This window comes from Indicator indicator, chromosome 10 (assembly GCF_027791375.1).
Source record: "Indicator indicator isolate 239-I01 chromosome 10, UM_Iind_1.1, whole genome shotgun sequence".
Lineage (NCBI taxonomy): Eukaryota > Metazoa > Chordata > Aves > Piciformes > Indicatoridae > Indicator > Indicator indicator.
Genome location: NC_072019.1, coordinates 31,836,289 through 31,858,398, shown reverse-complemented (window position 1 = coordinate 31,858,398; position 22,110 = coordinate 31,836,289). Strand labels below are relative to the sequence as shown.

The window sequence follows — 22,110 nt, the reverse complement described above, 5'->3', positions numbered from 1 at the left end:
ATTGTGAAAAATTGTAATTTTCATGCTTTATTCTAAGGTTAAATTCAACATTTTTATGAGGTTTTACACTTCAGCTTTTGAACATGAGCTAATGAATTCTCATTGATATATATATGAAAAAAGATTTCTCTGAAGAAAAATAAACCAGGAAAAATCTTTTCCATTGCTTTTAAGTATTTTAGAAGCAAGTTTTTCAGGGATTTGTGGTCTTGCAGTGCTTTTTAAAGGCACTTACATTTATCCTCTGTGCATCAAACTGCTCAAAGTCAATTCCCTAAGTCACTTAATCTTTTGGTAGATGGAGACTCATTTTGCAAGTCTACTAATGATCAATTAAAGCATTAGCTGTCTCTACAGACAAGAGGTTTATGGGGTCAGTGCTCAGAGGCTGGAGGAAAGAGCAGCAGCATGCTAGATAAAACTTCCTGTAGTTACTAGGAAATTGGCAAAACATTGGAAAAACAAAAATCCTGACTGAAGTCTTTGATGGTGTGGCATTGTCATAGTTGTCAAAAACAAATGTGATGGTTTCTAGTTTACAAGTTTGGTGGTTTTAAGGCTATGCCTTTAATTTCTTTTCACAGAGTTCAAGCAGAAAAGTAAAAGAATGTAAATAAATCACAATTGGGTGGAAGAAAGCAAAATAATTATTATTCTAAACACTTCCATTGGAGAGAGAGAAATGGTTAAGAGTCAGTACTCAAAGTACAGTCTGTTTGCCTGGTGTTTCTCTGCTGGGCAGTCTGTGTTTCTCTTCTGGCTTTGCTTTCGCAGATAACATCCTGGTATACTGACCTTGAAAAGCTAAGTTCTAACAACCTCTCTGCTTCTTGTCTTTCTTCCTTCTGCCAGGGGGGTCTGGGGAAGGTAGGGAAGGGGGAGGCAGGGAGGCTGCTTTCCTGGCTTTGGCCAGGAGGGTTTTGTGCTGTTTCTGTTAACTGTACATATTTGTAAATACTGTATATTTGTACATATTCACTGCATTCCATTGTAGGCTGTAGTTTTTGCTTTGTAAATACAACCTCATTTGCTTCCGAACTGAGCTAGTCTGGTGTTTTTAATGTGCGAGAGCCCACCGCACTACGAGAGGCCCTGCTCCAAAGTGAAATGTCAGCAAAGGAAACTATCAATTCTTTTCAATTTTTAATGAGGCCTAATAAGAATACAATAAATTTACACTATCCTTTGAAGACTGGATTCATTCAGACTCCAGTCGTAGAACTATGTACCCATGCTGCAAATCTGCAGGCACGTATTGTGAGTAGCTACCCCTCCAGTCAGTGGCTCACTGGTAAATATGGCGTTATTTCACACATGCTCAAGACTTCTAGGTTTGGGGTCATACTATATGTGAGGGCACACATAGTATAGCCATGGGTTCCTTTTATTACTGACATTGCTGAGAGAATCAGTGCTTACTTGATTCACTGCATACAGATCTTTGTCTGCAATTTACCTTGTGCAAAATAAAGATAGAATAATAAATAGAAAATATTTTCTTTCAGTGAGAATAAAAATTTATGAAGATGCCTACTAAAAATTTGTGGAAAACTAGACATGCTGTGTTCTTTTAAAAAGCTTTGTAAAGATACTTGTGGGTAAGGAAATGCACAATACTGAACACAAGCACAGCTAGCATTATCAGTAGTGTATTCTAGCCTCAAAACAAGTTCAGCTTCCACATCAAGTGCACTTGCTTGTAGAACCTTACTATGTGGATTTTCCTCCAGGTGTAAGCATAGAGAGGCAAAAGGTTAAAGTGTTATCTAATTTAATGAATGTTGGAGACAGATCTCTTTAAAAAGTAAAGGGGTGGTGTTTTTGAAAGGGGCATTTCTACCCTCTATAAAACCCAATAATCAGCCACTGCTCCTTGGTTTAACAGTTCCACTCATCTTTAACTACTGAGGTACAGCAGCCCTAGCATCCGTGCCTCCACATTAGCTATTATACCCCCAAAACTGGACAGCAGAGTTGAATGGACAAAATGAGAGTGTGCAAGATGACAGCCTATTTGTGATCATTTCCAGAGCACTGAGAGATCCTTTGCTACTCTCATACCTCTTGGAGCCAGAACAATATTCATGTTTTGGAATTTAAGGAATTATTTACAAAGCACATTTAAGTCCTGAGAGTAAATAGATTATATAAACATCATCATTGTTGTCTCATTTCACACATAATTCCAAATGGTAATCCAGAACATTTTGACAGTAAAGAACAGCAGTAATCATCAGTGGACACAAATACTTTTCTGAGCAGCAAGATGTCTCTCTTCTACATCAAAGCAGGGCAGAAATTCTAGGGCTTAGCTGAAAAGTTCTCAAAGTGATTGAAGCTAGGGCCATTGCCATAGTATAAAACAGAAGAGCAAAGTTGTTTCTAGGGAGAGTGAAATAAACATAAATAATTAAATAAAGGATGACAGAAGAGCTACAGCTCCTCTCACATGCTGCCTGCTAGTACAATGCAAGGGCAAAATGCCAAAAGATGACTCTCCATAGCCAGGAACTCCAGGCATCCCAGGAGGACAAGCTAGTGAATTACTACCTAATTATACGGCACTCATGTTGGATAAATACAAACAGGACATGTGGTGGAAGAACAAAGAACTGGACTAACATTACTGAGTAGGCATGTTCAGTGCCCTCCTAGACTGGCAGCTTGGTGTTAGGCACCCTATCTGCAGGGTAGGCACTGTCTGCCTGAAGTGATGCAGAGGCAAGAGGCCAAAATCAGGTATTTGAATGTAGAATGGTCTCCTGCTCCAGGCAAGAAACATCAGTAGCACCCTTGACTACGTATGTATGACCCAAGGCCTGCTTACAGCTGGAGTGCTACGCTGGAGTCTTTTCCATCAGTCAGGCAGAGAGACTGCAGTTTCTGAGCACTGCAGTGTTCCTCAAGAATGCAGACCAGGACAGTTCTCCTAACTTGTTTTAACCGCAAGAATCAAACACAATAGGTCAAGCAGGGCTTGGACAAAGTTAAGGCAGAACACAGGTGAACTTTGCATACCTAAACATACAGCTGAAAAGTGGCCCTGCTTTAGTGACAGTGCCCATGTTTTCCCTTTTGCATGTGCACAAGGTTAACCCCATTAGAGGTGCTGAGTTCTGAATTTGTTTCAGTCTTCCCAGGACTGGGAATCTGTTGCAGCTGAATTCCCTTTAGAGGGCCTGGTTGGGATGATGCTTCACTTTTTTGAGCTACAAAGAATGTGAATGTATTTATTTGTGCATACACACACACATTACCTTTAAGCTTAAACAATAGATTTACAGTTAAAACATCTTCCCAAAGTGTGAAAAACATCTATTTAAATCACTATTTTTCAAGCTGACATTAAAATTCTTATCATTCCGACATGCATCTTCTGAGCAATACTGAACTGCCAAAATCATGCACAGAGTAACTCAAATCTAAAAGAGAAACTCCTTATTTACTTCCTTATGTATTACTGCTTGTAGAGATTATTTTCATGTACACTTGAAGACTTAAAACCAAACCAAAGCAACCCCACAAAAACGTTGTAATGCTCTCTTCAGGAGTTAGCCAGATTCAGGATAAATCTCCTTCTTGCCATAGGCTCTTATTCTGAGTTTCTCGTTTGTTGGGCAAACACTTGAATTGAATCCTTGGGTCTTGGTTCTAAATAACAAAGCAGCATCCGTTCAAAGATGTGATTAGTTGTAACAGACTCTTAATAACCTCGTATGAGATACACAAGAGCTCATCTTAATAATTCCTACAGTTAAAAATATGATCACCAAATACCAAAGTTAAGAAAAGTGTATTTATTTGATGCAAGGTGGTGCATTTCATCAACATCAGCACAGAAAAGAACAATTCTGAACCTGTGCAGGATGGAAGATGACTGAAGATGGTAAATACAAGAAATGGCATGTGGCACCTTTCACTAGGTTTAGCAGCAGTGACAGTTTCCATCATGCACTCAACATCATGCCCCTCAAATCAACAAAGCAAACTCCTTTTGAAGCTTCTGAAGCACTCCCTACCTTGGTGTACCTTTTCCCTACTCAGTGGTGAGAAATACAGAATTCTGCATATATCACATTACCAAATGTGTAAAATGAACATGTACACACACAAAAAAACCCAATCTAAACAAACAGTAAGGCTGCCTTTACCACAGCTCTTTCATGGTAAGATAGGCTTCACACCAACTCACTTCTCCTGTACTTCATACAAACATTGCCATCACAGATGGAGTTTTGTGTGGGGTTTTTTTGACCCAAACTATTTTTAATTTAAATCTATATAAATCACTAAAAAAGGTGGAAGGGAATGAGGAAAGTGGACAGAGCTAGGAAAATGGTTTCATGAGGATTCTGGACTTGGTAGTATTTATTCCCACCACATAGGACAGATGCTTCTGAAGTGGGAGCCACTCACCTCCATTAGTACCTTGAAGTATGGAAGCTTCCTGAAGTTTTTGTATTAAACAGGAAGTTACTTGACTGAAACATAGAGGGACTTTCCCCTCAGGTATTAAAACAAACAAACAAAAGTTTCCAGTGTCAGTTAAAAACAACCACTTCCAGGATCTGAATGTGCAGCTGAGGTTATGAAGTTTCTCCCACTTGAGAAGTTACAGTGTGATACCTCATTACTACTTCCAAGTGTTCTGCATGCAGGACTCATTCTCAAGAGCAATACACACTGAAGGCAGAAACAATTTAAATTTAGGGGTATGTGGTACCTGAAATTCACCAAGCCATGCAAATTTGAAGTTACTGCAGTGCAAGACATAAGAAAAGTTTCCTTAATTAAGTACAAACATTAATCAAATCTTTAAGCCACAAAGCATTAACATGCATCACTTAGCAAATGCTAGTATCAACTTTACTTCTTGGCACTTCTGATACCTTTTTAGCCAAGTTCTATACACATCTGTAATACACCTTATTGCAGTCACTGTGCAGAAACATGTATGGCTGTGCAGTCAGACAGTCTTGTGCAGTTCCAGTTTTGTATTCTTTATAAAAAATACACTATGGTACAGCTGATGAAGCAAAGATGCACCATACAGATGCACCGCATGACAGTTTCTTTAAATAAGGCTAAATTCTGTCCTGAATGCATTGCATGAGACATTCACTAAAGACATGGAAATACTAATAGTTTTCTTACATCAGAAAAAAACCCTGCTTTTAAATACTCAAATAGCCATTAAATATAAAATTTTAGAAATGCTGTTTTAAAAGTAACTGGCACTCATTTCCTGCTTCTAACAGGTGTTCTTCTGTTCAAAGACAAATTGCAGATTAAGGCCTGAGTAGCATAGAATCATAGAACGGTTTGGGTTGGAAAGGATCTCCAAAGGTCATCCAGTCCAACCACCTCTGCAGTCAGCAGGGACATCCCCAACTAGATCAGGTTGCCCAGAGCACCTGTCCAGCCTCACCTTGAATATTTCCAGGGATGGGGCCACAACTACATGGGCTTTTGAGCTGCACAGTGAGGATTGATTCCCTCATTGGTAATTCAACATAGTGATAAGACGGTGTCCTGGGCTGGGAGAGGTGGTATGTCACAGCAGAAATCTGACCACATTTTTGTCTTCTCTCCAACACAGTAACTGTACTTGGCAACTGTCTATCACAAAGAAAACCTTCCGAATCAGATCAAAACCTTGTCAGCCCTTTCTTGGGTAGCTGATAGACATCATCCACAAAAGCAAACATCCATATTGTAATCAGGAATAAACCAACCTTCGTCCAGCACCAGTATATTCTCCTATTCAAACTAACACACCTTTAAAAATACTCATTCTACAGTATACTTCTTGTAACAGAATAAATTTGACTCAAGTTTTCTGAGGAAGCACATATTCGAACAGGTAAAGTGCCCATGTGAAAACAAATACAAAGGTTGATATAGCTAATAAAACACGCAGTTTGAAACAGTCCAAGTTTTGCCCCTTATTCATCATCTACAAATACTGTACCTGTTCACTAAATTTCCAGTTTTGACTATTTAAGTAACACTTAAAACTCCAGTCAGAATCAGAACCCTATTGTCTTTGGTGCAGCACTGGAGTCACAGAATCACAGAACTGTCAGGGTTCGAAGGGACCTCAAGGATCATCCAGTTCCAACCCCCCTGCCATTGGCAAGGACACTTTCCACTAGACCAGGTTGCCCAGAGCCACATCCAGCCTACCCTTAAAAACCTCCAGGGATGAGGCTTCCACCACCTCCCTGGACAGCCTGTTCCAGTGTCTCACCCCCCTTATGGTGAAGAACTTCTCCTTAACATCTATCCTAAGTCTCCCTCTAGCTTGGATCCATTCCCCCCAGTCCTATCACTACCTGACACCCTAAGAAGTCCCTCACCAACTTTCTTGTAGGCCCCCTACAGGAGTCAGGAAAAGAGAAGGTGGGAAGCTTCTCTGTGAGAAACTAAGAAAAGATTTCCAAGCTCTTAAGAAAATTAAGATACGTGGATTTGCTACCATAACTTTTATTATTTCATTCAAAACACCATTGAGCAGCAGTGTACTTCACCACAGATCTCCCCAGCCTCCCTTCCCACACTCCAAGAATACTGGTGATGATGAAAACAATGACAGCACAGTGAACTTCTGTTTTCAAGTCTTAGCATTCACTTGTCCTCAGCCAAGGTGGAAAACCGTTTGCTTTTTGGCTACACCCCACAGGAGCAGTTACGAAGTCCAGCGCCACCATGCTACCTTCATTCTGTCCCATACTGCCGAGAGAGAGTCCAAGGCAGGGCGAACATCCAGGATAGTGAACTGGTAGTTCTTGTCTACTGCTCCACCATCATAGTAATCGATGACGTAGCGCACTTCTTTGCCACACCGGTCAACGATCCAGTCGTGCCTGTCAAAGGGCAGCTCATATCTGGAAGACGGATAACAGACCATGTAGGTAGGTGTCTGGATGGGTATTACACACCTGGGAGAGGCACTGGCGTAACAGTCCCACTCATGCTTCCGTCTTCTTGTAATTCCAGTTCCTAAGCATCTTCAAATTAATCTCACACCACGTTTTCATACGCATCTCCCTACCCCCCACCTCACTGGAAGACCTTTCCTGGCCACATACCCCATCCAGGAACGTATTCTGGCTCTCGGGGAATACTCCTTTGCTTTGCCTCCAAACCGCATCAGCGATGGCCCACACGGACACTCCCTGTCACACAATTGAGAAAGAAAAGAGTTTTTACCTTTTTTAGGAGAGTGTAAACCACTGTGGTAATTTGTTTTAGTAATAGAAAAAAAAAAAAAACAAACCAACAACAAAAACCTAAACCAGCTTTAGTTTTTATTCAAAGGTTTTAGAAGTCCCCCAGTTTCTGACAGCACTTACTGCTGGTATGACAAAGGACCTTTGGTATGGTTCACACCTTATCAACAGAGCAGTTCTCAGCCAATCTAATCCAGATTTAACAGATTAAAGAAAAGTGACATCCACACTACTGTGTAACAAAGACCATGGAATGTCAGAGAACAATTTCTACATACAGAATGCTTAACTAGTCTATATCCTCTATGAACAGGGACTACACTGACAATAGAAAATGACTATTTTATATCAGTCAACTAAATTTACACCTGGTGTCATTTTCGTGACATAAAGACTTCCATTTAAAAAGTCCCAAACAGATACAGTAGGACATTAATTTCTCAAAACCCACACTATACACACACCACCAAAACACTAATTGGTTTTATCAGCATAGTAATTCTTCAGCTCTAATTAAGATCTTCTGGATAACCTTCTTTCGTATTAATCAAAATGCAGGCTCCTACAAGGCCATAAATTTTGAGATGCATCAGCACCGGCGTATTTCCACAAGAACCAAAGACAAATTCTAATGTCAAAGCATTACAAAAGCAGAACCTAAACTAAAGGATTTGCTTTTTGATCCATGTGTACATACACAACATGAAGAGCTTCCCACTTTAAAATCTCCTTCCATGCTTGCTCATTATTTTGGTTGTGAATCTTAATAATGTTGGTCATGTCTTCACCTGTTATGTCATCATCTTTCCACCTCCACCTAAAAAATAAGAATTAGCAAACAGTTCACAAGCATTACAGCACAATGACTGCACCTTTTTCAGTTCATGCAATGGGCTTTTGAGTCAAAAGATTGAAGGTTCTATGCAAATACACCAAGAAAGTACAAAAACTTCTGGCTCATATGCTTAAGCATCCTTGAGGACTTCATCTTCTGTATTAAAGCGTACTTATCAAAGTCATCATCACAGAGATCCACACATTCTGAATGATCACCTGAACCGGATCAGTATGAACACCAGCACACTCACAGTCCCTGTAGAAATGCTTCAGATGAATCCCGCTGGCATTCCCAAGGCAGGGAAGTCCTGTGTTCAACACATTTTCCATACACTTAGAAATGCCTTTCACCTGGCTGACCTGCTCTGTGACTGCACAGGTGCTACCTTTCCAGCAGGCACTTAACTGTTCACAGGATCAAAGCCTCTGTGTTCAATAGATTGCTTATGACACTGTCTTAACAACAGCGCCGATATGTAGACCAAAGAATTGCTGTTGTTTTAATAGCACCTGCCCCTAAACTGCATCTGTTTGAGAATGACAAAGAATTACAAAGGAATGAGGGAACACCAGCACAGAAGCCTTTTTAGGCCACAGCTGGATCTTGCCTATACTGAATTTTTGTGAAGTCTGAAAACACCTATTTGTCAAGCAAATTTGCAAATCGATTTTGCAAAGTCGAGTTAGATATTCTGACAATCACAGAATTCTTAGTATCAGTTTGTAGGAAGTTGAGTTTGAAAGCTGGCAATCATGTGAGGCTTATCTATGCCTATTCACTGTCTTTCAACAACATTTTCTGAGCTAGCAGCAGTTGCCTGGCATTCCCTACCTGCTTGCTGATCACTAGAGGAGTCACAGCCTTTGAGACCAGCTCAGTCTTTAAAATAAAGCTGTTTATAAAATCAGTAATCTTTAGAAGAATTACTTAATTACTTATTGCTTCACATTCACAAACTCTTAAAAAATATCAATGGATTACTTGATGAATTTCAGGCTGACAGACTGATAATTGAGTGTACTTACCCTTTCCTTAGCATAGCATTCCAGAACATTTGCTCTGATGGGTAAACCCAGTTCTTGTCTGAATGTGCTCTAGGAATGGAAGATTCTTCTCTAACAGTTGACAATGGAAACGGTTGATCTGGGGATGGCTGCTGATTAGGAGGAGGCATCTAGAAAGCAAGGAGAAACAATGAGAAAATAAGAGTAAGAAATTTTGTTTATGTTACAGTGTTTGAGAACAGGCTGGAGAAGAGAAGGCTCCAAGGAGACCTCATTGTGGCCTTCCAGTATCTGAAAGGGGCTACAGGAAAGCTGGGGAGGGACTTTTTAGGGTGTCAGGTAGTGATAGGACTGGGGGGAATGGATCCAAGTAGAGGAGGGGAGAGGTAGATTAGACTTTAGAAAGAAGTTCTTCACCATGAGGGTGGTGAGACACTGGAACAGGTTGCCCAGGGAGGTCGTAGAAGCCCCATCTCTGGAAGGTTTTAAGGACAGGTTGGATGTGGCTCTGAGCAACCTGATCTAGTATGAGGTGTCCCTGCCCAGAGCAGGGCAGTTGGAACTAGATGATCCTTGAGGTCCCTTCCAACCCTGACAATTCTGTGATTCTGTGAGAAAAATCAAAGCATAATCAACTGACTGCCACAATGATCAAGAAGTTCAGCCTCTATTTAAGTCCACCAGAGTGATCTTTCTCTTCTGCAGTAGAATTCTTTGCCTGTTTGTCATCTGAAGACTAAAGAAACTCCTTTACCTAAACTTCAGCTTTCAAAAGAAAAGTGTTTGTTATAAATCAGAGGAAATCTTGTAGAGACATGAATCAGAACTCACTCATACTGGTATTCTACAGAATCTAAAACCCCCTGATGTAACACAGAGATGATGCATGTAACTAACACAGAGAAAGAGACAGCAGGAAACTAGAAAATTTGCTTTCATCAAAAAGATTTAAATTTGAAAAAAAAGAATGTTAAGTAAGACGTTAACTTGTTTTTACACAGACATTTGCACACAAAATGAGAAAGAGCAATGTTAAAAAATCAGAAATAAGAAACAGAACAGAAATAGAAATAAGAAATAGAAAAAATTAGGTTAGCTATTTGTCAGAGTTCCCACCTTGAACAGTACCACTATTTACACTGGGGGGACAAGTACTTCAGAAGAAACAATAAGAAACGTCTGAAATAAGCAAAAGTTATTACCATATTGCTCGGATCTACGTCATCTTTCCCTTGAGATGCAGCAGACTTCACTGGACAGGCCACGAATTCATACGCTCTGTCCTGATGTGCAGGCACATCACCTGTGCTCTCAGTTCCATGATCAGGAGCTTTCATGTGCATGGGACAACCTGAAATACAGGAAAAAACGTATACAAAAAGGAAACTCTAAGGCATGAGAAAGGCAAACCACTTCATCAAATGCTCATTTACATACAAACTGATATTTCACTTTTTCTTCTGAACTTTGTAACAGCTTTACCTGTTTTTTTCTGCACTGTAGACCCCAACACCATAGTCAAGTTCTAAGCTTCATATGTAGCCTTTGAACACTTATTCCTCACCCCATGCTGGCCCCTCTACTGAACTGTCTGCACTGAAAATCTCCACAGCAATATTAATCCAACACATGTTGACTCTGTCAGCAGAAGAGCTGCAGACATTCACTTTATTCCAATCTCTGCTGCCCTCTTCCAGATGCATGTTCTCTAGTGACAACCACATGCTTCCAGCTAGCATGTGGTTGCCCCTGCACCTTCTGGAGCCCTATAAAATGAGTCAGAAGCAACCCACAGGTTCCACAGCAAGCACCTACCCTCTCTACAAAACAGCTTGCATGATATTGTGCTCAACAACTAACTCCTTTTTTGTGAAGTTACTTGAAAGGGATTTTTGCTAATGGAAAACCTCTACAAGTTTTTACTTGCAGAATTATTTTTCTCTTATTTTTTTTTCAAAATATTTTCCACTTGTTTTTTTTATGTAAAGAGTTTATTTGGTGTGAGTTGAAGAATAACTACCGCTCATTTTCTGCTGATGCATAGGACACTCTGAAGGTGGAGACTCTGTCTGGTGCTGCTTCGATGGACTCGGCGACTGGGCTGCAGCGGCCGGGGAGGACGCCGACAGACCCATGGCTTCCAGGCGTCAGGTGTCTGTAGGTCAAGTTTCTACACAGAAAAATGGCAATCTCGTTGACACCCAACTGCACGGGTTACATGCAAGGGCAGCCACGTTCCTGCACCACACCTTAAAACAGCAAAGGGAAAAACGTCCAGCCGAAACGCAAACCCACAGCGCCCACCAGGCCTAACGGGGGCTTAGAGCGCGGGGACAGGTGCGCGTGGAGAGCGCTCCCGCCGGCAACATCCGCTCAACAGACCGCGGTGGGCCCTGCCCTTCCGCCCAAACCCTCTGTCAGGCCCGCGCAAGGCAGAGACACCCCAGCGCATACCCCCGCGATCAGGACGCGCCCCATGTACCGCCGCCCCGCCTCGCACTCCGCGACCGCCGCCGCCGGTCGCCGGCAAGGTCAGGCCCGCCCCTCGAGCTCAGCCAGCCTGGCCCCGCCCGGGGCGCGCACTCTCCCTTAGCACCCGCCCCCACGGCCGCCGCGCACCCCTAGCAGCTGCCGCCGCCCCCCGACCCTCTCCTCACCTCCGCGTGCCCCGCGCCCAGCCTCGACCGCAGGACACCGCTGCGCGCCCTGCCTCGCGAGAGCGCGGCCCGGCGGCCCCGCCCCCCGTCACTCGGGCACTGCCCCCCGCCGCCCGGGCACCGCCCCCCGCCTCCCGCTCGCGCCGGGGACAGAGCTTGCCCGGCCGCGCTGCGGGTGGCGCTGATGCGGCGGAGCGCGGAAGGCAGGCTGGCGGCCGCCAGTGGGCGCTGTTCTGCCGACAGCCCGCACCCAGGACCACTCCTGCCGAGCGTCCAAGGAAGGGCGCAGAGCCACCTGCTGGCGGCGGCATTCGGCGGCCCGGCGGCAAAACGGGACGGCTGGTCTCGCCCGGCTGCCCCTACGGCGGGACGGGCAACACGCTGTATCGGGGCTGCCGTCGTTATGTAGGGCATGTCTGCAGCCCTGCAGAATTAACCAACAGACAACTGTATGCACCGAGGCTCACGTTACCTGCCAGAGCATGAGCTACCTGCCGTGTTTGTGAAATCATCATCCCTTACAGCTTCAGATAACGGCTTTTTATAAAGGGCAGGCAAAATCCTGACTGTACCAGCAGCATTAAACAGCCTTGTAACGGTGCATTAAACCTACAGAGATATTAAGGTTTCTTAGGATAGCTTTGAAAACATCACCTTGACTCGCAGAACAAACTTTACAACTCTTAGAGAGTTCTAAAGCAAATGTTTGTTTGTGGCGCCAGGTGCAAGGGGATTTCTCCACAGAGCTTGCACACCGTACAGTGTTAGTAAGGGATTTATATAGTGTCAAATCATTCATATTCATTATAATTCCACAAAGTGGTGGGGTTAAGATAATTAGTTTGCATAGTCCATCCCCAAAATTCCTTCCTTCTGCGCTTGTGTGAAGCCATCTGATGGTCGTGAGTAGGGGTCTTAGGATGAAGTAAGTAGTCTTCCTCACAATTGTACTTTTCACCTTCTACCTCTGAACTGGTTTGGTTTCTTGTCCTTCCATCGTCTTCTTGCCAGATGACACGGCCCCCTATCCTTGAACAGATACTTTCCTTTATGTGGTAGTTGATACTGAGCTATTTTATCAAGCCTACATCCTAATAATGAGCTACTTTCTCAGGTCTATTAGTTCTCATTATAAAATAGTTTACCAAACAGCTGCAAGGTCAGATTCTAAAATAATTTTGCTATTATATTCTTCTATACATATTTATCTACTAATACTTAGACTGATACACATACGTAATACCTATCCTCATACTAATACCTAATACATGTATTTATCTACCTAATCTAATACCTATATCAAACTAGTCCAGAGAACTACCACAGCTCCTGTAAGATCTGCTACAAAGGCTGCCTTGCGTCAGCGCCAGAAAACGCAGTTTAGCCATACCCCTGAAATACTGTGCACAGCTCTGGAGTGTGGCGGTGCAGAAAATGCATCTGGCTTTGCATCCCAGCAAGGAAGAATGCTTCACCTCATCCCTCCCTGACCAAGAAGACAGGTCTGGCTGCGTGGTGAGAGCTGCAACAGCTGGCACAAGTCCTGCGGGACTATTGCAGTGTTCATCCCACAAGGTGGGCTCTGAACAGGCTGCCTGGTGCAGAAGGCAGGTGGGAAGACACAAGACAAGCCCTCATTATAAATACATAACAATTAGAAGTGACCAAAAAAAGAACTGATCAAGGCAAGCACTCATTATATTTATAGCAATACATAAAAATGAGAAGTGATCCCCAAAAGTGTGGTTTTGAGGTTTTTGTTTTCCCAAAACATTCTATTTCATTGGAGCAGTTAAAAGTAGGAAGGAATTTAAGCCTGAAGTGGCCCAGTTAACACATTTTCCTCAGGATGAAGAAAATCCAAATTTGAATCTGGAGTAAGAGTCTCTTGCATGGTCTGTTATGTATTTTGGTATAGGAAAACAAATGAGTGATTCCCTCCTATTACTTTTGAAAATCATCAGGAAGAGTAACAATGACAAATGCTAAATCACACCAAAGCAGTTCTGTCAAGCATTTTTTAAGTTATATTGCTACCTAAATTTAAAAACAATTTTTTCACATGTTCCTCTGAAGAGTGCTTTTGAGAACATATTCACATGCTATCTTTCAAAACAGGATCAATCTTACTAATGAGGATGCTGCCATTCAAAGTGAACACAGAGTAAAAATCAGAGAGAATATCAAATATCCAGCCTTTCACACATTCTTGCCCTTTCACAGTCTTTGTTGTGTAAAAGGAAGTTTCCCCTGCCCTTTCTTCATGCAGGAATTACTAGCACAGCATATTAAGTTAGGAAGGTCACACCATGCCAGTAACTGAGTCTCTATTGTATGCCTTAGGAAACATGATTGCCTCCATCGCTGCCCAAGTTTCAGGCATATTTGGCTGTGCTGAAATTTCTAGGGCTGCACTCACAGAAACAGCACTCAATAAGATAGAATCATTTGATTCTTCTGCTGTGCTTGACAACGTAGTTTAGTAATAAGTGCCTCCTGTAGACCAACTGCCATCTCTGCTTCCAAATATTTCAAGTCTGTGGCAGAATGACACTAAGGTAAAATGCACTTTCTCCCTCTGATGTTCTGAAACCGGGAATGGGTTCTACAGCTTCCTCTCAAAGTCTGTTATGTTGTTGATGTCAGCATGCTGTCTCCCTGCTTTCCACCATCACACACCACCAGAAGCAGCAACTGCACTACTTATTAGTCATTGTTTAGGAAATAGTTTTCACTCTTGCCAAGCGGCAAACCCATTTTTCCTCAAAGTGTTACAAACAACACCAAGCTCGCATCTCAAAGAAGCTCACAATCAGCCCCTAAGTATATTACACTGTGAACTCCAGAAAAGCAGAGCAAAATAAGAAGATACTCACAACAGTAGACCACCATCTAAAAAAAAAGTTACCCGCTGTGAAGATTAAATAACTTTTTTTGAACAAAAAAACAACCAAACAAAAAAAACTTTTATATGGAATTAAAACATCAGTACAAGTAAAGAAAGCAAAGTTTCCACAAGAAGACAAAGAGTAATCCAATAAAAAATTACACTTGGGAGAAAACGAGGAGCAATTTTGCTCTAGAACCTGATTAAGAAGTGGACATACAAAACACTTCTTATACCCGACGGCTTAGGCAGAGTTCCATTTCTCACACTTTAATCAAAAGCTGTTGAATTTGCCAGGTTAGGAATGGCTCGCTGAAAGGCATCCCTTGTTCCCAGCCGCGCTCAGTCCTTCCTCACCACCATTCACAGCGTTAAAAGCTGCCCAGTGCCAATACAAAAGCCTCCCACCGAGTCCCCATTGTCCTTCCTCAAGTAGTTGGAAATCTGACCCATATAGCATCTGACCCTAAAAATAACCCAAAAAACCCCCCACATTCCCAGTCACTTCCCAGTGGTGAATAGTTTTCTACACAAATGGTGTAAAATTAGTCCCTAAGAACATAATTTATAAATGAAAGGGGGAAAAAAAGGAAAGAAAGAAAAAAAACCCTAACACTTACAAGAGGAGAGAAACAAAGTAAAGCCCACTGGAATGCTTTGTGTTTTCTTCTAGTAATGTAACCATCACGTAGTAGAGAAGCTCAGAGAAGCACAAGCAATTCCTGTGCTTGGGAGCCAATGGTTACAACAGCAGCAACTTCACAGAATCACAGCATGTAAGGGACTGGAAGGGACCTCGAAAGATCACCCAGTCCAAGCCCCCCTGCCAGAGCACGTTTTGAATATCTCCAGAGAGGGAAACTTCACAACCCCCCTGGGCAGCCTGTTCCAGACCTCTGTCACCCTCACAGGGAAAAAACTTTTCCTCATGTTTCCATGGAACTTCCTCTGCCTCAGCTTCCACCATTGCCCCTTGTGCTGCCATTGGGCATCACCCAGCAAAGCCTGGCTCCATCCTCTTGGCACTCACCCTGCACATCTCTATCAGCCTGAATGAAGTCACCCCTCAGGCTCCTTTTCTCCAAGCTACAGAGCCCTCAGCTCCCTCAGGCTCTCCTCATAAGGAAAATGGTCCACTCCCTTAATCATCTTTGTGGCTCTGTGCTGGACTCTTTCAAGCAGTTCCCTGTCCTTCCTGAACTGAGGACACTTCCCCTCAGGATGCTCAGAGCAACTGGTTAGTGTTAGCACACAATTCATGCTTCTGAAGCATGCCTTCACTGCACATAGGCAGCCTCGGAGCAGCCACACAGAGGAGCTGAACTGCCCCTCTTGGTGTGCAGTAAGGGACTCTGGAGGGAATGTGCTGCCTAGAGAGGTGGTGGAGTCACCAACTCTGGATGTGTTTAAAGATGGTTTGGATGTTGTACTAGGGAATATGATTTAGGCTGAACCTTGTAGAGTAGGGTTCTGGGTTGGACTTGGTGATCCTGAGGGGCTTTTCCAGCCTGAATGATTGTGTGATTCTCTGATTTATAACAGCAGTTATAACAGAGCCTTCAGACAACTGACCAGCTCATACCCTGAAGCATGTGGTATTACAATACAGTGCAATATAGTTACAGTATCCAACAGAAGTTACATTCCCACATAGAATTACAGCCTTTTAAAATCCAGCCACACGAACAACAATGTAGCTCCACACCTCATACTCCCTCCCCACAGCATGAAACTTTAAGATCCTGTATTCGCCAGCTGGTTTTGAACTGAACCCAAAAAACCCTGTCCTCTAGAATCACAGAACGGTCTGGGGTGGAAGGGACCTCCAAAGCTCATCCAGTCCAACCCACTCTGCAGTCAGCAGGGACATCCCCAACTAGATCAGGTTGCCAGAGCCCTGTCCAGCTTCACCTCGAATATCTCCAGGGATGGTGCCCCAAACACCTCCCTGGGCAACCTGTTCCAGTGTTCCACCACCCTCATGGTGCACAACTTGTTCCTCACATCCAATCTAAATCTGCTCTGCTCTAGCTTGAAGCTGTTGCTCCTCATTCCTGTGTTGTGGGTTAAAGCCTGCAGGGGGTGGATGGAAACCCCTGGGTGGACATTGCGAGGTGGATCCAGGTGGGTGGGAAACCTGATTCCAGAGAAGGGGTTCCCTGTGTCATCTTTTATTCCACTTCCATTTTCTGGCTGGACTCTATATAAGGGAGACGAACTTCCTGTTTCTTTCTGCCTTCTCCTCCCTGCTGCTGCCCACCTGGCTGGGCCTGCTCCACATGGTCTGGGCCTGCAGCCTCATATGGGGGCCTGCAATGAAAGAGAATCCTTTGCCATCCAGAGATTCCTTGGCCACTTGTATTTATTCCCTTCCCCTATCATCCTGTAAACCTTCGTTTTCCTTAAACACCTTTTATGTTTTCATTAAAATTACCTTTTTAACTTCCCAGTTGGTGCATGCCTTTTGTTCCTTTCCCTTTTCCCTAACTTTTCCTGCCTAACTTTTCCCCACGGGGGGAAGGAGAGAGTGGGGTAATCTACATCTGTACCATTGGGTTTTGGGATCTGGGAAAGCTCAAACAGATACATCAAGGCCTTTGCAAACAGTCTCTCTGCAGCCTTCTTGTAGCCCCCTTCAGGTACTGGCAGGCTGCTATCAGGTCTCCCTGGAGGTTTCTCTTCTCCAGGCTGAACAAACCCAACTCCCTCAGCCTGTCTTTGTAGCAGAGCTGCTCCAACCCCCTGAGCATTTTCGTGGCCTTCTCTGGACCTGCTCCATCCTGTTGCATCCATTATAGGTATATAAGCTGTTACCATATTAAGAAAGAAAACTTGACCCATAACAAAGTGTGTGTTCCTTTCCTTTATTATGAAGTACCAACACCTTGCATACAACATGCAATTTATTGCTTATTGACATTATTGCATATATCAAAGGGAAAAAATAATCAGCCAATATCATTTTTATGCAAGCTTCTAAACTGTTCAAACCACAGAAATGCTTTGCAGTATCACTGAAATGCAAACAAATAATTCTGATTAAATAAGTAAATTTAACCCCATAGTGTTCAATCATTTCACCTTACTACAACTGATTACTTTCATCACCAATCTGCAGAATTGTTCTATTGCATTTTTAAGTTCTTGTGCTGTGGGTGAGGATTGCTACAGTCAGGCCCCATCCCTATTTGAAGGTAACGGTGTGATCCAGACGTCGTGTGACTGTGTGACAGTGTTTAGCCTTTACTGCAAACCAGATTGTCAAGATTTACCAGAAATCAGTCTAGCAACATTTGCTATTTTTGTCTAGCAAATTCACCAATTCTTAATCCAGAAATATTTGCCCATCAGTTAGATAAGCAGATCAAGTTGCTTCTCAAACAGTTTTTAACTCCAGGCTCCATGCCTTCTGCCTATAACTCACGTGGGCACAGCAGGTCTTGCAGTTTGGTTTTCTGTCAGGTTAACTCTGCCTACATGTTAAATTGTTCTCTGTATGGATTGGTATCTGTGGCTGTTTGGTACATGCATGCCAGAGACAAATCCAGACCATTCAGATGTGTGCATATTAAGTGTGCAAATTAGCTGAGCTCACGATTAGCCCTTTCCTCCTTCTTCCCCCAGCATGTGATGGATTTCTCTTGTGAAACTGAGACAGGGTTACAATAAGCAAGCCCAATGTCTTCTGCACTGCATTCAAAGTGCCCTGTCCTGTGTTACCTGTGTTTGTGTTGAACTGTTGCATTCAAACCTAGCACATTTGTGACAATACCAACATTTCAAAACTTGGAAGACAGTTTACATGCAACGTGTTCCGCTTGGGTGCAGACTCTCCTATCATTAAGCATTTATAGGCTCATAAAAGCATGTCCTGCCTCCAAGACAATGGTTGACACCCCATGTGTAGATGAGAAATAAAGATACACTGCAGAAAGTTTTATTTGCTGTCATAATTTCAATAAATAGGAAGTTATAAATAGCACAGGGTATTATCATATGGTTGATACCGAGTCATGCTGAACTCTTCAGAATTTGCTGTCTTAAAGACATTTCCTTTTCCAAGCAGATTAAAAATTGATACACAGTTAGCATCAGAAGCCCTCTCAGTACAGGACAACACATGATGAAAAGTGATCTCAGAAGAAACTTTGCCAAAATATTTCTTATACCAAACAATACAATTTATTCTTCATAGCTACCTTCTAGTCTGTTCTGAGTTATAAAGTGCTTGGTCATTATAAATAGAGCAAGAACGCCAAAGGAGGTAGCTAGTAGATTTATAGTGGGTAAGAAATCTTACCAAGTGTCACCACCTAGAAGTACAATTTGATGCTTAATCTCCGATCTCTCAGCGTTCCAAACAGAACATCTTTCATGCTCTCTGCCACAACAAAAGCTTGCAAGTTGCTTTCAGAAAATCTTAAGCCCTTCTTCACCTGTCCACCAAAGAGATTTTACCTGGGTTTGGATGAATGATAAAGTTCATAAATATTGATCACTCTTGTCAAGATCTCAGCAATGAAGTACTGTTCTCTTTCCAGCTGTCACATTCCATAGAGAAACTCCACCAAGGACAAATTCTTCCTCATGAAGTTCCTGGTAGCCAAACAATGATGTTGTACTGTAGGCTTTTAAAGGTATTAAAAGAGGGCTGCCCATACTTTTGAAGGTCTTCTACATTTGCATTTTTTTAAATCTGAAATGCTAATCCCTTTCTATTCGCTTTATTGATGGTTTTCACTAGCAGTCAACATGGGAGCAGTTCCTAAGATGGAGCAATTGTCAAACAGCCCTTGGTTCTCCTCTGAATGGCTCAGCAGAAGCAGCACAAAATAATTTTACAAACTTCTGTACTAAGTGACCTTTTACAGAAAGCTAGTAGGTATAGATACCGATACACATGTCCGTCAGAAAAAGTCCTCTTGGAGCAGCGAACAGCATCTGATAACCCCTACCTGATAACCCATTTCATACAGCTTGAGAAATGTGTTAAAGGAAGCTTTCATTGTCCACTGGGAACAGAGATAGAGAAATACCTAAACCTTTCTGCCACGTGGCACTCTGCTGTTGTCCCTGTCACAGCAGTAGGAAGACATCTGGATCTCTGTACTTGTGTTCTCAAAGTCCCCTCCACCCTTTCTCTTTAAACGTGCTTGATTGCATTTGCTCACTTTTCTAAGCTTTGACTTTTAGGTTATAGTTCTACAGTACAAGAAATCCTCTCCCATCATTTTCTAAGTAAAGATGGAAATAATTATATTCCAGGTTGTAATTAATCTGTAATAGATTTTAATACACAATTTGGAATTATGATTTATATCCAAACTCAGCTCTCATTTTCCTGCACACAGGATGTTCCTCACTAGTCAATAGATTCTGGTTTTTGAGCAATTAAATCATCAAATTATTAAGCTCACTCAAGATCACATGTATTTAAGAGAGGTAGAGTAGGCTTCAGAGATGTAGAACTCACCCCTGAAGCATGCACACAGATAACCCAGAAAGCATCTCTGTAGTGTAAGGCTCTCCACTGAAATCCACTGGAACACTCACTGAGGCAATGAGTATCTGTAGGCACATTTGCCCTCTGCAGGTACTGTATCCACAAATCGATTACCAAAGCAATTCTTGACCTAATGTTCCCCTGTTCTAGTTCTGAAAATGGAATATCTTCATTTGTGTGTAGGGCTAGTTTTGGACTCCTGTACTCACAGAATCATGGAATGGTCTGGGTAGGAAGGGACCTCCAAAGCTCATCCAGTCCAACCCTCTCTGCACTCAGCAGGGACATCCTCAACAGGATCAGGTTGCCCACAGCCCTCTCCAGCCTCACCCTCAATATCTCCAGGGATGGGCCCCAACCACCTTCCAGGGCAACCTGTTCCAGTGTTCCACCACCCTCATGGTGCAGAATTTGTTCCTCACATCCAATCTCAATCTGCTCTGCTCTAGTTTGAAGCCATTGTCCCTCATCCTGTCCCTGCAGGCCTTTGCAAACAGTCTCTCTGCAGCCTTCTTGTAGTCTCCTTCAGGTACTGGCAGGCTGCTATTAGTTCTCCCTGGAGCCTCCTCTTCTCCAGGCTGAACACCCCCAGCTCCCTCATCCTGTCCTTGTAGCAGAGCTGCTCCAACCCCCTGATCATTTTCATGGCCCTCCTCTGGACCTGTTGAGGGCTCCAGCCCTGGATGCACTGCTCCAGGTGAGGTATCACCAAAGCAGAGCAGAACATCTCCCAGCATCTCCCATGACACTGTGCTAATTTTTTATGTTACCTGGAACTGAAGAATGCCAAAGAAAAGAAGGCAGCATATGAGCACTTTTCTCAAGGTGAGCTCCTTCTCTTTGATATGTTAGTGGCAAGGAGACCTGGTGACATACAAAGAGTCTGCTTCGACACTGGACAATGCACCTGTTATAAACAGGCATTTCAAGCCACTACTAAGCTAATCTTGCATTCTAAAGGTTTATTTATTGCAATGCTACTTAGCATGCATTTACTTTTTGCATAAGAAAAGCAAAGATGCAAACTTGCAGCCTTAGATTTAATCAGTATTTCACCACAGTTTTTAAAACAACAAAATGTAATTGAAAAATTGGGTGCTGCAGCTATCTAATCTGCTGTATTATAAGCTTTTAATGGCAGGTAAAAAGTGCCCTTTATGTGGTACATCACAACTTTACAGCCTGTTTTCTACAGTCCTTGCCAAATATACAAGTGGGAATACTTTATTTTTCTCATTAGAAAGTTGTCTTCTGACACACAGTAGATGCATCAGAATATAAATAGAAGACTTTTTTAAAATTAGAAAATTTAAACCTAATGCATTGCAACATATTGTTTTAATCACACTGATTTTGTACAGCAATCCAAAATACTTTAAATAATTATTCCACTGCCCTTCCATTCTGGATTGCTGCCCAAAGTGTGCTTATGAAGGGTTCGCTTGGGACTTTTTTCAGTCTATTTTGTTATATTCTGAATTTTTTTACGGGTTTTTGCCCCCTGTCAGATCCAAGTGTATCTAGAAGTGATGGAAACAGACCCTTTTAATGAATGTTCTCCTGATGGAAATGGACCATTTTAATGAATGTTCTCTACACTGAAAACAAAACATTTGCAAGACTGGAACACCAGATTCACTCAAGAAGGGGTGAATTTCAAAGATATCCTAGGTTATCACCTTAAGAGTTGCTCCAAATCATCTTACTTTTTTTTTTTTTTATTCTACTTCCTGAATAACAAACCCCAGACTTCTGCTTTCAAATATATTCTCCAAAACGCCTAAATGAAGTTAAAATATATTTTAGAAAGAAACAAGCTATTACAGAATTATTCCCTGATCTAGTCCCTTAAAAAGCACAAGATAAAAGTATTTAATGTATTCCTTTAATCCATAAAGGTGATGGAAATGTGAGGCCTGTGTCTGTTGCCCAGATTTTGCATTGCAATCACCATTTCAAAAGACACCAGGTCCTGCAGGTGAGTATAAA

At 42.5% G+C, this 22,110-nt stretch overlaps 1 protein-coding gene across 1 annotated transcript; it reads right to left on the bottom strand.

The window, feature by feature from the left end:
* Positions 1-6,470: 6,470 nt before the first annotated feature.
* LOC128969465 (holocytochrome c-type synthase) lies at positions 6,471-11,771 on the bottom strand. The gene is made up of 7 exons (XM_054384316.1): positions 11,732-11,771; positions 11,095-11,244; positions 10,277-10,425; positions 9,096-9,244; positions 7,930-8,049; positions 7,092-7,178; positions 6,471-6,887 (listed from the first exon to the last, which is right to left on the bottom strand). Exons 2-7 carry the CDS (start codon positions 11,207-11,209, stop codon positions 6,689-6,691), a joined length of 819 nt encoding a protein of 272 aa, XP_054240291.1. The 5' UTR covers positions 11,210-11,244; positions 11,732-11,771; the 3' UTR covers positions 6,471-6,688.
* Positions 11,772-22,110: the final 10,339 nt, after the last annotated feature.

Excerpts from the sequence above, each read along its gene's own strand:
- LOC128969465 (XM_054384316.1), bottom strand. The coding sequence starts at position 11,209 with ATGGGTCTGTCGGCGTCCTCCCCGGCCGCTGCAGCCCAGTCGCCGAGT. Across the intron at positions 9,245-10,276 it reads ACGTAGATCCGAGCAATATG|ATGCCTCCTCCTAATCAGCA; the intron begins GTAATAACTTTT and ends CTTGCTTTCTAG. Across the intron at positions 6,888-7,091 it reads AGAATACGTTCCTGGATGGG|ATATGAGCTGCCCTTTGACA; the intron begins GTATGTGGCCAG and ends TCCGTCTTCCAG.